Source organism: Sphaeroforma arctica (genome assembly GCF_001186125.1).
Source record: "Sphaeroforma arctica JP610 unplaced genomic scaffold supercont1.601, whole genome shotgun sequence".
NCBI lineage: Eukaryota > Ichthyosporea > Ichthyophonida > Sphaeroforma > Sphaeroforma arctica.
Genome location: NW_014039957.1, coordinates 12464 through 29594, shown reverse-complemented (window position 1 = coordinate 29594; position 17131 = coordinate 12464). Strand labels below are relative to the sequence as shown.

At 43.4% G+C, this 17131-nt stretch overlaps 2 protein-coding genes across 2 annotated transcripts in view; one reads left to right on the top strand and one right to left on the bottom strand.

Annotated features, from left to right (window-relative positions):
- The window catches only part of SARC_07508 (hypothetical protein), a 5813-nt gene extending 3710 nt beyond the window's left edge, over window positions 1–2103 (top strand). Inside the window, exons 5-6 of the mRNA XM_014298548.1 lie at window positions 380–512; window positions 1777–2103. Of these exons, the coding sequence (XP_014154023.1) occupies window positions 380–512; window positions 1777–2048 (405 nt within the window). The 3' untranslated portion in view covers window positions 2049–2103. The remainder of the gene's footprint in view (window positions 1–379; window positions 513–1776) is intronic.
- Window positions 2104–7070: 4967 nt separating this feature from the next.
- SARC_07507 (hypothetical protein) lies at window positions 7071–16639 on the bottom strand (the record flags this gene model as incomplete). The annotated part of the gene is made up of 15 exons (XM_014298547.1): window positions 7071–7362; window positions 8200–8363; window positions 9111–9249; window positions 9588–9685; window positions 10041–10120; window positions 11570–11670; window positions 12100–12230; window positions 12643–12741; window positions 13040–13206; window positions 13667–13784; window positions 14206–14280; window positions 14987–15145; window positions 15778–15927; window positions 16385–16522; window positions 16583–16639. The coding sequence occupies 15 exons, from the start codon at window positions 16637–16639 to the stop codon at window positions 7245–7247; spliced, it is 1794 nt and encodes a 597-aa protein (XP_014154022.1). The 3' UTR covers window positions 7071–7244.
- Between the last annotated feature and the right edge of the window lie 492 nt (window positions 16640–17131).

The following is a 17131-nucleotide window of genomic DNA, read 5'->3' as shown; positions in this document are numbered from 1 at the left end:
TACATTATACGAAGTTATACGAATGAATGTGTATAGTTATCTAGTTAAAGGTGTACCACAGTTGTACATATCCATGGGCGCACGCAATCGCATTGCACGAATGCTATTATCGGATACTACTATACACAACATTCTCTTTGTGCTCTCCGTGGCCACATGTCTCTGCCATGAGACTATCATTGATAGAAATGATAGCCACGTGTGCTGTGTCTTCAATCACATCATCTCTTCTGGTGGGTTGTGCGGTGGTCGACATGAGACCCAAATAAGTCAATCGACGAGACTGACGAGCCAAGACTAACCTGCACACATAAGCACAGACCCTTGTCTCACCCTGTCACTGTGTGTTGTGGTTTGTGTTTTGTTGCCTGTCATACAGATGGAGCCCATCCTGCATTTCAGTTGGCGGCCACACCGACACAGTGCAGAGATAGCCGTCAGCACAGGCAATGGCCACGTGTACATGTGGTCTCCCAGGGGCACAGCCGTCATGACGCTGGATATCGATGCAGGTGTGTTACCATGGATACATGTGTCTACTGTGTTGCCATGGATACATGCGTCTACTGTGTTACAATGGAGATATGGGCATGATTGTTACGATGGATACATGCGTCTACAGTGTTAATATGAATACATATGTCTACTGTGGTACCATGGAGATATGGGCATAATTGTTACCATGGATACATGCGTGTACTGTGTTAATATGGAGATATGGGCATGATTGTTACGATGGAGACATGCGTGTACTGTATTACCATGGAGATATGTGCATGATTGTTACCATGGAGACATGCGTGTACTGTGTTATCATGGAGATGTGTGCATGATTGTTACCATGGAGATGTGTGCATGGCTGTTACTATGGAGATGCGTGCATGATTGTTACCATGAAGACATGTGTCTACTGTGTTACCATGGAGATGTGTGCATGATTGTTACCATGGAGACATGTGTCTACTGAGTTACCATGGTGATGTGTGCATGAATGTTACCATGGATACATACGTATTCTTTGATACCATGCAGACACGCGTAGGATATGTTATACCTATCTGCACACATATGTGCTATAATGGACGTTGATGCAGAGGTGAATGAGAGGCAGATGCCTATGTTGTGTTTGAGTCATCTCCGCGCGTGTTTTCGACAGCGGATATCAACGCAGGCGTATGAGATATGCCGAACGTTTTGTTGTCATCTTCAGATGTACAGTTGTGTGAAGTAGACACAGACACGCGCTGCATTCAGAATCAGATACATTAGCTGCATGTGTGCAGTGTGTAAGCTATGTGTTTCTCCTGCGTCTGGTGAGTGACATGTGGTTGCAGGGGTGTGGGGTGTGTGATGGTTATTCGGGGTGGTTGGGCGGTCTATCCATGAGCGCGGATGTGTGATGCGTCGTGTGAGGAAACATCAATAGATATACGGATGTGCGTACGTGTGCAGGGTGTGTGTTGATGCAGGTATGGGGATCACATGCACACTCCGTGTGTGCGTTTATCACTTTCTTCTGTGGGTGTCTGTGCGTCGCTGGCCTTTCTTACTGCGCGAGAGTGTTCACGGCTGTGTGTGGTGCTGTTCCTGCACTGTGCGTGTTCACCGTCTTCGCTCTCTGACACTTGACACTTGACACATACATATGGCACATGTCCTCCGTCGCACATCTGTCCTTCGCATGTTCTGCGATGTTGTATTGGCACGTTTAATGGTTTTACCCCAAAAGGTGTCTGACCACTCACACTCCTCCACCGCAACATATCGCATGAGCAGATGCACGTGGCTTCGCTTGTCGGGCGTTCAACTGGGGCAAAGCAATCCACAGCTCACCCGGTGCAGGCCGAGGAGAAGCACAACAAAGAGATACGAATACACGCAACACAGCAGACGGCAACAAAGCATTGGCCGTGGACGTAGACAGGTTTATTGTGTGTCATCTGCCGCCACCCGACCCAACTGTGGCAGAGGCGAAGGACGACGCACACGACGAGCACGAGCACAACGACGACGACATGAGCGATGGCAGTGAGTGTGTCGAGTACTGAGCCTAGACGTAGTGCACAGAACACACAACAGGGCACATAAAATAGTAGGTTAGGCATGCAGACGAGTGCTAGGATGCGATATAACAAGTGCACCACGAGTGCTACTACAACCATGACATGGAGCGATGGCCGTGAGTGTGTCGAGTACAGATCACACAACAGGACACAGAGAATATTAGGTTATGCATGCAGACGAGTGCTAGGATACAATATAACAAGTGCACCACCAGTGCTACTACAACCATGACATGGAGCGATGGCCGTGAGTGTGTCGAGTACAAAACACACAACAGGACACAGAGAATATTAGGTTAGGTATGGAGGCGAGTGCTAGGATGCGATATAACATGTGCACCACGAGTGCTACTACAACCATGACATGAAGCGACGATGTGCATGTATGGAGCAAAAGGGGATTGTTAACAACAGTCAGGATGTAACACAACAAAATGCCAAACGATGATGAGTGCAACGATAGTCTGTAACAACTACAAAAGGTAATAATATTCTTGTTTGTAATTTGTTAGCGGTTATAAGATATACATACGTATCTATCGTACCTTGACAACGCAGCAAGACTCTCAACTGGAGACTGACCCGGGTTATTTTTAGTCAGTACTCCGTACTATAATAGTCTCAGGAAAAGTAATTAGGGGATGCACTGCTATTTGTACCGATTCAGACTCGTGGCAAATGATGAATACCTGTAATATAAAGTTATAGACAATCTCATTATTTCAACTGCAAGTCCGTTTCGACCAATACATAACGGAGACAGTTTCCCATCTCATAATCAACAACTCACAATTAATATAAACGTCCCCATCATCAATCGCTATGTCTGCAAACCTTCGCCACTTTCACCCAACACCGTCCTGCTGAGATCTCCCCAGTCATCGCCGTCACCGGGTTTGCTGTGGCGCTTTGTGCTGAATCTGTAGTTCGCCCTTGGGGACCTGCTCGTGCACAGTGGACTGTTACTGGTAGACACCCTGAACTAAAAATTCAAGACGATCAACAAACAAAACTTATGACTATGAACCAAGTATATCAGAGGCAGATCCACTCTGAACACAACTAGCGGAAGTATAGGTACAATACGTTGCTTAAGTAAAGACGAATACTACAGAATATGTCAATACGCCATCATCGAAAGACGACACAGATTACTACCAGGAATATTTGTTGCCCAAGCGAAAATGTACAAAGAAAATATATACCCTAAGATACAATACCATTCGTACTAATCTCGACCGACGTTGTATATAGTAATAGAATTAATCTTAGAAGCAAAAAAAATAACTAGAAATTATCGTTTTATGTATTGAACAAATATGTTATATGCTAACGTCCCACTACTGATGTCCAGAGCGTATCGCTCTTTTCAGAAGATTTGTATAGGCATAAATTATATGCAATGGCGTGATTTTTGATCCTGTTCGATTGACAAAGTAAAAATATTGTACCCGGAGAATATATCTGCGACACTCAACTTGGAACATCAAATCAAGTTTGAATTTTGTATTAACCGATTGCATATATACTGTAAAGGGCCTGACAGAACTGTGTATATTCATCACAATATAAAGTATAGATAATGTAATCCTGTATGCGTATTTTAAGCGCAAATTTGTAAGAAATTATATTATAGTAGTCATGCGATGTCTGTTGAAATTATATAGGTTTGTGGATCAGTCATTCTGCAATGAAGTGATCGTTGTGCATATGGAATTACGGTAATAGTATTCTAGTGAAATATGTAGTCGTATCTACAACGAAAAGTCAATATATGTATTAATATGGCATTCTGTTTTGATTATATAACGCCCACTATACATAAGAAAGCTTTAATAACCAACCCCGAAGCTTAGCTGTTATATTTATTGCAACAGTATTCATTCTTGTGTTTAATGTGTTTGTATATTACTTAAAAAGGAACACATACACTTAGTTCGTACCTTAATAAAAGGAAGCTCAATTTCCAATACATGCTTTCCTAGTTCTAGGAGTAATATCTTTGCTCTTTGACTCTCTCCAGGAGTCTAGAGCTAGAAAAAATCAAGCAAAGTAAGCTATGAGTAGTTACATATAAGTTATGAGTACACTAATGTAGTTTTGTTGACCAAAAAAAATATGAAACATACATATGTATGTACAATTGACAGCACTCACTCTGTCTCTCTCTGAAGACTCAGAGAGAGACTTCACTGACACTCCAGCAGTCCAGCTGCAGCTCCAGCCCCAGGGCCAAGGGCTCCCGAGCGAGGATTGAGGAGTCCACCGCGGATGTGGGCGACTGCCGGCACTCCGACAGCGGAGTCGCGGACAGGGCATAGTGCCGACTGGGCAGGGGGCGCTGCACGTATGCTGAGCGGCGAGCGCGCGTTCTCTCTCTCTACTATTGGAGTCTAGTAGAGAGAGAGAGAGAGTAGTAGAGCTTTTAGAGGATTAGTGACCACTGAACCCTGTGCGCTGTGTGCAGTGACAGCGCTTAGTGTGGACACTGACTCACTGATCAGGCACGAAATGAGAATCAATTTTTCATTCAGCGACATTTCGAGACAATCCGATAAAATGCTATAAATACCGACAACTTTTGTATCGTGAACTCCACAAAGCAACTATAAAATGTACAATCACAACAGTATATAAACATCTATCGCCATGTCTGCTAAGGCCTTCACCACCTTCATTCAACACCGTCGTGCTGAGATCTTCCCAGTCATAGCTGTCACCGGGTTTGCTGTTACTCTCTGCGCAGGGTCTGTGATTCGCACGTGGGGACCTGCTCGTGCGCAGTGGACTGTCGCCGGCCGACACCCCGAGCTTCAAATTCTAGACGGTCAGCAAACGAAGTTAATGACCGTAAACCAAGTATACCAAAGGTGACCTGGCTCTATGCAGGACGATGGTTATAAAGTGTATCGTCGAAAGCCAAGCACGACCAAATTATTCAATATTCCTTAGATAATCTATTAAACTTCTTTATTCGATCACCATCACTTTTTATTCTGGCAATTGAATCGAGCAGGAATAAACGAATAAAAACACACCATCCTTTTTACGTAAGCACATGTCCTTACGAGTGCCTGTTTATATGTAGCACATATCCTAGTACTTAGATGTGAATGTAACCACCACTCGCAAACCCGCTACTAGCTTTGTTCAGCCAAATCCGCAGCAAGGTTGTGTACAGTGTTACCACAAACGTAATAGAGCATAAATGATTTCAAGCTTTATACTTGTTGAGCGACTACAATTGAATTCTTCGTAGCATGGGCGCGTTTAGTATGTGAGAATCAGGCTAAGCCAACAAGCACGCCGTTGCAAGTGACACAAACACGCTGTTGAAAGCGATCCGTTAGTTTCGGCTTAGGTTCAGTATGTGACTATCAGTTTAAGCCGACAGACATGCCATTGCACATGACAAGACTGGCGCGGCTAATAGAGCGGAGTAAGTCCTTTGGTTTCAATGCTGGAAAAGCACTGAAACACGAGAATAGTCGAAAATCGAGTCAGCTGAAAGCAGTAAAAACATAATCATATCAAGGACCATGTCAAGGAATATTGGGTTGCAATTGATCTGTATATATGCATATATATTTAGTGATAGTAAGTATTTTTGCACTTAGCATATACACATGCATATATATACTAACATACACGTTTATACACAAGCAACCGTCATAGTATAAAACGCATAGGCTCACAACACTATCTCGTAATATTATGCACCAGTTGATTAGCGTTACGTCAGTTGCATTAGGTAACATCTGCACTGTCTATATTTGCATAAAAGTTGGCCATCGTTGGCACTGTCTATATTTGCATAAAAGTTGGCCTTTGTTGGCACTGTCTATATTTGCATAAAAGTTGGCCATTGTTGGCACTGTCTATATTTGCATAAAAGTTGGCCATTGTTGAGTATGTAACACAGCGTGGATTCCGGACATCAACTACAGTGTTATCGAACTAAGATCAACTATAGTGATATGGAACAGAGAAAGCTATAGTGTGTGATGTGGAAGTAAGATCAAACTGTGGTCTGGAATTCTAAGATCTACTATAGTGATATAGGACCAAAAAAGTTTCAGTGTGCGATATGGATATAGTATTACCTATAGTGATATGTATCTAGGACTAACTGTAGTTTTTAGAACTAAGATCAACAATAGTAGTATGAAACTGAGAACGATTAAGTGATATGGAACTGTGAAGACCAATTATAGTAGATCAACTGTATTGACATAGAACTAAGATCAACTACAGTGACGTTGAACTAAAATCATCAGGTATATGAAACAAAGATCATCTATAGTTAAATGGCACTAAGATTGATTATAGTGACATTGAACCAAGATCAACTATAGTGACATTGAACTAAAATCATCTATACTTATATGGTACTAAGATCAACTATAGTGACATGTAATTTAGATCAACTATAGTGACATTGAACTAAAATCAACTATAGTGATACGTAAGTAAAACAAACTACAATCATATGGAACTAAGATCATCTATAGTTCTATAGAGCTAAAATCAACTATAGTGATATGGAACTGAATTCAATTATAGCAATATCAAACTTAAAGATTAAGTATAGTAATATGAAACTAAGATTATGGTATGGTGCTTTGAAACTAAGATCTACGATAGTATTATGACACTTAGATCAAATATATTAATATGGAACTAAGATTAACTATGGTATGTTGATATGGAACTAAGATCAGCGATAGTATTATGAAGCTTAGATCAAATATAGTAATATGGTACTAAGATTAAGTATGTTGATATGGAACTAAGATCCACTATACTGATTGAACCTACACGCAGTGTAAATTCGCAAGGGCCAGGTCATACACAGGTGGGACTCATCAACAAGTACACACGTACATATGTACACTGGCCATTGTTAATGAGACGTGTAACAGAAACACTGTAGGTAGGTGGCGTGTGAGTATACGTCACAGTGTTCGTTCAGCAACAAATGGAGCTTATCCTCAGCCCGGGTCAGTTGTCTAAATTAGTTTATTTATGTATTTTTTTTCTAGTCAAACCAGTGAGTTGCCGTATACTGTTAGTCTACTGTGGATGAGTCCAACCATTTAAACCAGAGTTTAACTCTGTTACCGTAAGTTAAAATATAGAGCTGTTGTGTTAGAATAGGTTAAAACAGAGAGCTGTCAGCTGTTAGTCGTCTCCAGCGCCAAATTCGATGCGCTTTGAAATGGCCTCTCGCACGGGGGTGATCGATGTGTCGGCCAGATTGCGCTTAGTGTCGCGGAAGTCAGGGCTCCTATTCTCACGGCTGCGGTGGAATGGTATTCATGTGAGGCTTAGCTACAGAAAACAATCACAGACACGGTGTGCATGTAAAACCCTAAAACCCTAACCCTGGCATGTGGTGAAGTTACATGTTGCTGTGGGAAGACAAGCTCAGAGGTACTCTGGCGCACGTACTGCTGAGGCGAAGCAGAAAGACACGTAATCGCTCAACAAACAGAAAATAGACAATTAGAGGTTTGTGACAGCAAATAGACAATTAAAAAGGACAGTGACACGACACAACACGTCACGGCCACAACGCCAACTACATGCGCACATATGGGTTTCACAGCCACAACCACACAGGCGAGCGTAACGAGTGTGAGATTAGGGCGGGCACCACAGGTTGATCCGAGCGATAGCGATCAAGCGCCACTTAAGCCTACGGTATCGTTCGGAGTGTTGTTACAGCTGCGACTGGTCTACAGATGCACAGCAGAAGGAATCGTGTACAAAAGACCTTTCGACGTGCTGTGCTCATCCACAGGATACGAAACATCACAGTAGGAGACTGAGGGTGATATGAGGCAAGGCCACGAACACGTGCACACAATGGGATAGTCCACACAGTATATTAAACACAAAACACGAACACGTGCATACAATGGGATAGTCCACACAGTCTATTAAACACCAAAAACTACAGAGACACACATTGCGCCAACGGAAAGACGAGCACACAAACATACGAACAATTGAATATGGCCACTGTTGGCGATTTACGATCAGCCACTCGATATACCGCCACAACACAGGACACAGACACAGACACAGACATTGGCACAGACAATACACGACACACACACACTCGCAATAATACCCAGAGGTGGCGTACGTGGTGCTCATGGACAGTCGCTGCATGGTGTTGTGCAGCGCGTGTGTCTCTTCTTCTGCGGCGGTGTTGTGTGTGTCGTCGCACTCGGCCGTTGGTTCGGGTGACATCGGCCGTTGACTATAGAACTCCAACATGAGCTTATCCAGTGTCTGTGTGTGTGGGGGGGGAGGGGGGGATGAGGGAGATGACATACATATGAGAAGTCCTTCAATGTACAGGTCAGTGCAGCCCAGGCATGCGTGCCTGTGGTGGTATATGCACATCCCTGCAGGACGACGAGCATTTGTTCCTTGTGAGACACAGGTGTGTGCGAAAAGTGGGAATAGCCCTAAGAAGACATGCAGGAATGTGAACAGAGTAATGGATAGCCCTGACAAGACCTGTAGGCACGTGAACAGAGTAGTGGGCCTATACTGGACATGTGCACGATGAACGGCACGCAGCACTTGAACTCAGCGGTAACGCAGTCCAACAATCGGAAGGTGTGCTCCAGAACACACACACTCCGAACATACAGTATATAGCACAGTTGAAAGCGTTTATCTCAACCCTAAACCCTAGAATCTAGACCATAAAACCCTAAAACCCTCCATATCAATCACAAGCCACAACGCGCACTGAGACGACCATACGCACATCAAACACAAAGTGAACCATACCGCAGGAAGACGCAATGGACACTGCACTTAAACCGAAAAGTACAGCGCGCAGGCATTATAACTTGTTCTATCGAATAAAAAATCTGGGGCATCGTCTATCGCACACATTGCAACTGGCCATCCCAGTCAGGGGCATACGCCCACCTCCCCACAAACTGCATCCAAAAAATACAAATCCTGGTGTCATACGGCCCTGCCCTGTCCTGTACAGGTGCGGTGGGCCTCTCCTGCACATACTTTGGGTCGCGTGAGTGGGCGTGCCAAGAGATCGTCGTACACGTGTACGTCCACGTGAGGGGGGGCTGTGTTTGTGCGCAGGGCGGCTGTGGTGTGTCGCACTGCTGAAACAGACTCTTCTGTGGCATCCAGCACACTCCTGGGGAGAGAAAGGAAGGTGGGTGTGTGGGCGATGGTCTGTATCTTTGCCCAACAGCATATTATATATGAATATCTGTATGCACAGTACACACACACACACACACCCATATATGTATATATATATACATACAGATATATATGCTACTATACACATCATTATATGTGATATGCGTGAAAAAGAGTTTGTTATCTATCCATAAGCTGCACATACATAATTAAAGCAGAGACACTGCCTGACACAGCGACACACCACATAACACAACACTCAACGCAACAAGTACTACACTACATATCAGTCCGAAATAAGACAACTCATATCCATCAGATGCGCTATACCGGATGTGAGTGGTGACGGTGTCAGTGAGGGCCTCCACGTGCGTGTCATAGTGCTGTCGGTGAGTGGACAGCGCATCTTTGGCTGTCGCCAGCTCATCCTGTTGTATTGAAGATACACAATCGTTAGTGTACTTATAAAGTGATCATATAAGCGAATGTAGGTCCATGCAGACACACACGCATACATACACACAATATATATATATATATATATATATATACAAATATATATACACACACACACACACATATATATATATATATATATATACATACATATATGTATATGTATATATACATATATATATATATATATATATATATATAGACATCCACTCATATACATAACAAATACACAGTGTGTGCATGTGTGAGAGGATTAGTTTTCGCTCTGAGTGGTAGGTAAAATCATCAGCACCTGCACTGCACTTATTGACACGTGACACCACACACCTTGACACCGACAATCTGTTGGCCCACTTCTTTTGATAGGGATTCGGTATGTTCCGATAACGCCCGAAGACCAGTCGATACTAGTCCATATTTGAAAGTAATCAAGACAGGCGAGATGAGAAAGGTGCGGGTCAATAAGGCGTATCTTGTGCTATTCGACACCAGTCCACAAATACATATTGATGGCCACATGTATGGGTTTGGAGCCGAAAGAATATCACATGCGCTAGTCTTTCAGGGGTTCGAGGGCTTTTTTTAGTAAAATCCTAAAATAGGGTAGCGTGCACCGAATGGTGGAGAAGTCCATAATTGAGGATTAGACAGGACAGTCTGGCAAACGGGACACACTCGGCCCAAACAACCGGCCCAAGTGTAGCGCAGTGGGACAAGAGCAGGACACAGCGTTTAAACCCTAAACCCTAAACCGTAAAACAGTACACCAAAACCCTAAACCCTATGAGCAGTACGCAGCTTTAAAACCCAAAACCCTAAACTGTAAAACAGTACACCAAAACCCAAAACCGATTTTAGGGTTTAGGGTTTGGTTTTAGGGTACCCTTAAAATAGATAGCCCAGTTCGCCCTCCCCTGAAAAGCAGGGTCACGGGAACTGCCAACACCTGCCGGTAGCTACAAAGTCCACCCCGGACTATAGCAATAGCGTGTAAACAAATAAAGATTCCTAAACCTTAAACCGTAAAACAGTACACCAAAACTCTAAACCCTATGAGCAGTACGCAGCTTTAAAACCCTAAAACCTAATCCGTAAAACAGGACACCAAACGCTGCGGTTGCGTTATACAGTCACAAGTCAATGCATGTGGTGGACACAAAGACACAACACAACTCAAGACAACACAACACAGTCACACATAATCTCATTCATCACAAGCCAATGCATGGCCAAAGTCACTTTAACAAGTGGACACAAAGACAATACAACTCAAGGCAACACAACACAGTCACACATAATCTCACTCATCACAAGCCAATGCATTGCTAAAGTCACTTTAACAAGAGGACACACTGTTTATTGCCTGCCAATAAGTTGAACCACTCAAAAAAAAGTTCTGTGACTGTTAATTTCACTACCAATACAACTCAAGGCAACACAACACAGTCACACATAATCTCACTCATCACAAGCCAATGCATTGCTAAAGTCACTTTAACAAGAGGACACAAAGACACCACAACACAACACAGTTACACATAATCTCACACATCACAAGTCAACGCATTGCCAGAATGTAGTGTAGTCAGCTGAGTATTGAATGAGATGAGTTCCTTTGACAGATATACAGACACTTATGGAGAGCCTTACCCGCGAACACTGGCCGTCACAACCCCAGCCAAACCTTACAACCCTACATATTAAATACATACATGCATATACATATACATATACGACTTAAACATATAACATAAATATCCGTACATGCATATACATTTACATATACAACAAACATACATATCCGTACATGCACATCCATAAGGTAACAACCATAGGGCCGTGTTGTGTGATGATACCTGTGTCATTGACAGCCGCTTTGCCTTTAGTGATCTCGTGAGCGAGTGCCTCCAATTCAGAAGTGATAGTCGCGTCACTATTCGATGACACACTTTGTATCCTGTAAGGCGTGTAGGTAAGAGTGTGAGTATGTGCATGTAGGTAAGAGTGTGAGTATGTGCACTACGCACACACAGGTGGACATGTGACCGTAGCGGCCGTTGCCTTTTGCAAATATCGACATACATACAAATGAAAACAAAAACAAATATATATATATATATATATATATATATATATTACTATACAAGACACACACACACAACATAACACCACACACACACACACACATATATATATAATATAATAATAGTATAATAATTTTATGATATAATAATATGTTATAATAATATAATAATATATACATATATATACTCACTTCTACTTCTATTCATTGACCACCTAGGCACACGCAATACAATATACAACATATTTACACCACCAACACACTTAACTACCATACATACACCCATTTCCCCACAGTACATACTCTGTGAGCTTGGTCTGTGCGGTTATGGTGGTGTGTGCTTCTGCTTGTAGGTGTGGTGTGGTAGCATTGCCCAACTCTTCACAGCCCTCGCGTAGGCTGTCCGTTTGCATCAGCGCATCTTCTTTCGCATCCTACACAGCACACGGCGGTGTATAGGGTTTAGGGTTTCGGATGAGTCAGCTTAGGATTTTAGGGAAGAAGGAAATATTTATAGATGTACCGTGACAAGAGCCATTTAAGGACGAACATTCAACAAAGAGCTATAATAGGATATCTGTACTATTTATAGAATCTTTGTGCTATTTATAGATGCTCTGGACTACTGAAATGTTGCCATAGGCTGTGGTGCACTGGTCGATACCACACACTGATCATTTACAGATGAATCGAATACACGAGCTATATATAGGGCGTCTGTGCTATTATAGAACCACTCTGCTGATTATAGATACTCTGTGCTATTTATAGGACCTCTGTGCCATTTATAGAACTTTTGTGCTATTTATAGAGCTTCTGTGCTATTTATAGACGCTCTGGACTTACCGCAATCATGTTGCCGTAGGCTGTGGTACATTGGTCGATGCCGCGTACCACTGCGTATAATCGTTCGCGAGTTCGACGCTGCGACTGCTCAGCGGCGGTCTGTGGAAGACATGAGAGATTATCAGATGAATAGGATAACGATAACGATGGATAAGAAGCATATGTGTAGGTAGGATAATGGGTAATCAATGGGAATGAAGGATATGTGTAGATAGAATAATCCTAAACCTTAAAACACACACACACACACGCACACGAACACGCACACACACACACACACACACACACACACACACACACTCACTCACACATGCGTGAGGGTTGTGCATGTGTCCATGCCCTGGATGATATATATATATACGCATATACACCTATATACATGCACGCATACACACACCTGCGTGAGGGTTCTGCATGTGTCCATGCCCTGGGTGACTGCTGCTATGAGAGTTGTTTGCAGTTGTTGGTAGTGTGCGTGTTGTGTTGCGTTGTCATTGGCAGATTCTGTGGTGTGGCGTGCGATGTGGTCCGTCACCTTCTGCCGCTCAGCCGCAAGCATGCGATCTGTGCACGACAATATATGAGTGTGTAAGTGAAGGTGTACAAGCACACATTCACATGTTATATTTATATAGAGTATATACATCGCAGTATACATATACTTATGACATCGATGCACGTGTATATCGAGAGATGTATACAAAGTAGTATATGATACATATTACAACCATATACGTTTACGTATACATATATATATACATACATTTAAATATACGAGGTCTTATGCGTTTGTGCGCATCCGTGTGTGTGCTAGGGTTTCATCATCAGATGGTGTGTAGGTAATGTGAGACAGCGAAGACTTGATTTACGGCCACGCGAGCACTCAGAATGCGATGACAACTCCTTCGCATCTGGAGTGTGTTACTTGCACCTGTATCTTACTTTTGGACCATTTGTCCACCTACATGCACCCAAATACCGTACCAACAGGACAGCACCCGTTCACACTGCCCTCCGCACCTACCCAAATCCTGGTTTAGGGCCACAAACTGGTCGACCTGTGCTGCGCCAAAGTGCACCACCGCATTGCCCAGTTGTGTGGCCTGGTGTTCGATGGTCTCTCGTAACTTCTCTGCCTGGTTCTGCGCCACACGAATGCGCGTGTAAGTAGAGGTGCGGGCGAATGCTTGAGTATAGTGTGTGCGTAGAGTTGTATGAGTCTGCATTGGTGTGCATTGGTGTGCATGTGTGTGCATGTGTGTGCATGTATTTGCATGTATGTGCATGTATGTGCATGTATGTGCATGTATGTGCATGTATGTGCATGTATGTGCATGTGTGTGTATGTGTGTGCATGTATGCGCATGTATGTGATGTATGTGCATTTTTCCATTTACGTACATGTGTACGTACACGCTACTGCATAGCCCTGTACGAAGGTGTGTACGTGTGCATACACATGTGTTTGTATTAGTGTGCGCATGCGTATGTGTAAGTGTGTGAAAGTAGCAAGGCAAGTGCGGGGTTAGTTTAAGCACTAAACCCTAGCGCATGCGCACATACCCCTCTGTCATTGAGCATGTCGTGGATGCCCTTGAGTAGTGACTCGATGTCTTGGGCGACTGATTTGGAAAGGGCCTGAGCAGATGAACGAAGAAGCACAGCACAACATGAGCAACCAAAGGGACAGTAACTGTAACAACCAGTGCAGTGAGAAGTACCCGATAATCCCAAAACCAGTGCAGTGGGAAGAAGAACACTAGGACTTGCTAGGGACGTATCAGTGGCCAATTAGTGGTCACTTAGTCGCGAATTGGTGATCAATTAGTGGTTATTTAGTGGATACTTAGTGGCCTACTAGTGTTGAATTAGTCTCCAATTAGTGGGGTGGTCTTCTGTGTGGTGATGTGTGGCTTATACTATATGTCTGAGTGTATTGCAGTTTGTGACAGCTCACGCATACGCGAACACATACTCCCGCTACCGAAACACCTTAAACCCCTAAACCTTGAATTTTAAACCCGTACCGGTACATAAAACAACACAAAAGGTATAGGAAGCGCAATTCAAACACTTCACTACACATGTGTTACAAGCACATATACGCATAACCACCGTCACGCGAATATGTGCTAATAGGTGCACACTACGCACCCATACCAACACACACATGTACATACAAACACACACCTAAAAAATGCACACACACACACACACAGACACACACACATATACACAATATACATATATAATTACAAATATATACATAGACACATACATGTACACTTACACAAAAACATGGATAAACCTATATACACAGAAGCACAGATACACACATACGTACCGTGACACGTTCGAGGGCGTTGTGGTGCTGGGTGGGGTCGCTTGCGTGTGCAATGGCTGTGAGGGTGTCTGTGAGGTGTGTGCTCATGAGCTGCACCTGCGCTGTCAGTGAGTGCTCAGTCGTCTGTAGCCCATTGGCCATGGCATCGTATTGTTGCGCCTGTCCAAGCCACCCATGTGCGTGCACCGGGTGTCAAGAGAAAGGTGTCACGTGTCAGATGTCAAATGTCAAGTGATGTCAAATGTCAAGTGATGTCAGGTGTCAAATGTCATGTGTCTGGGTAACACTGTATGGTAGTACATATACCAGCCATGAAAAGTGTTGAAAAGGGATTACGTTTGCAGACTAGTTGTCACATCCGACCTATCGCACCTACAATGGGTGCATGCACATAACCACGAGAGTGCACCTGTCATATGTTAAATGGGTGCATGTACATGACCACGAGAGTGTACCTGTCATGTGTTAAATGGGTGCATGCACATGACCACGAGAGTGCACCTGTCATGTGTTAAATGGGTGCATGCGCATAACCACGAGAGTGCACCTGTCATGTGTTCAATGGGTACATGCACATAACCACGAGAGTGCACCTGTCATGTGTTAAATGGGTGCATGTACATAACCATGGGAGTTCAATTGTCATGTGTATTGAGAATAGCGCTCACAAAGAGTTTTGCTTTTGATAGCCATGCGATGTGCCACAGCTTTAGGGCACCCCATAGCACCATGTACGCCCATCCACAGAACACGCATTCATATGCACGCCAACCATAGATCAAATAACACACCTCAGTCTCGATATGGTCCAATAGGAATGTCTTAAATGCATCCAACGAGTGCTTTTGATTGGCGGAGAAGTCTCGTGTGCTGTTGCTGAGGGTGTCACACACGCCAGTCAACTGCACCTCCAAATCTCGGGCGCCTTTGCAATTGCTCGTCTGTGAAAACAAAACACAACAACCAACGACACAAACAACACAGATGAGTTGAGTGGCTTGCGCACAGATTTCGACCTACTTATAAGTCTCGTAATGTCTACCTACATAATAATCTCTTAATGTCTACCTACACACAGGCAAACTCTTTCAATACGTGGACTGGATATTCAATATAATAAACGAAGCCATACAACACCTATTTACAGCCACATATATCTATCCAAACATGACTATCCATCCATGACATCAGCCAATGTTTAAGTATGGAATCATGCCATCTCACACAACACAATGAGTAAGTATGAAATATGCCATCTTACATAACACAAGGTGTAAACATGTAACAACAAGCCATCAATACACTATGCCCATCCTGTAGTGGCTAAGTCATGTGTGCTGGGTGAACAGATGTGATATTCTATGTCTACCCACTTTATTCCTACCTACTACCGCATACCTGAGCCGTGTCTGCGTCGCGTGCGTAAGTGGACAGGTGAGTGACTTGGGCTGTGAGGTGTGTGATGACGTCTTTAAGCTCTGCCGCTTCACGATATAGCAGATCCTCTTCTTTGCGCCGTTCCTCAATAATATAGGCCTGTCATGAGATACAAGCATATGCACACACACTTGATTAATCAATACGTGCACATGTCACATGATACACATCCATGCACGTGCCCTCATGCGTAATACGCATGCATGCACATGTCATTATGTGTAATACATATGCATGCACATGTCATTATGTGTAATACGCATGCATACACATGTCATTATGTGTAATACGCATGCATGCACATGTCATTATGTGTAACACGCATGCATGCACATGTTTTCATGTGTAATACGCATGCATGCACATGTCATTATGTGTAATAGGTATGCATGCACATGTCACTATGTGTAATCCGAATGCATGCAAATTTCTACATGTGTAATACGCATGCATGCACATGTCCTCATGTGTAATACGCATGTATGCCATGTCATCATGTGTAATACGCATTCATGCACATGTCACTATGTGTAATACGCATGCATGCACATGACATTATGTGTAATACGCATGCATACACATGTCATTATGTGTAATACGCATGCATGCACCCGTCCTCATGTGTAATATGCATGCATGCCTATGTCCTCATGTGTGAAAAGCATGTATGCCATGTCATCATGTGTAATACGCATTAATGCACATGCC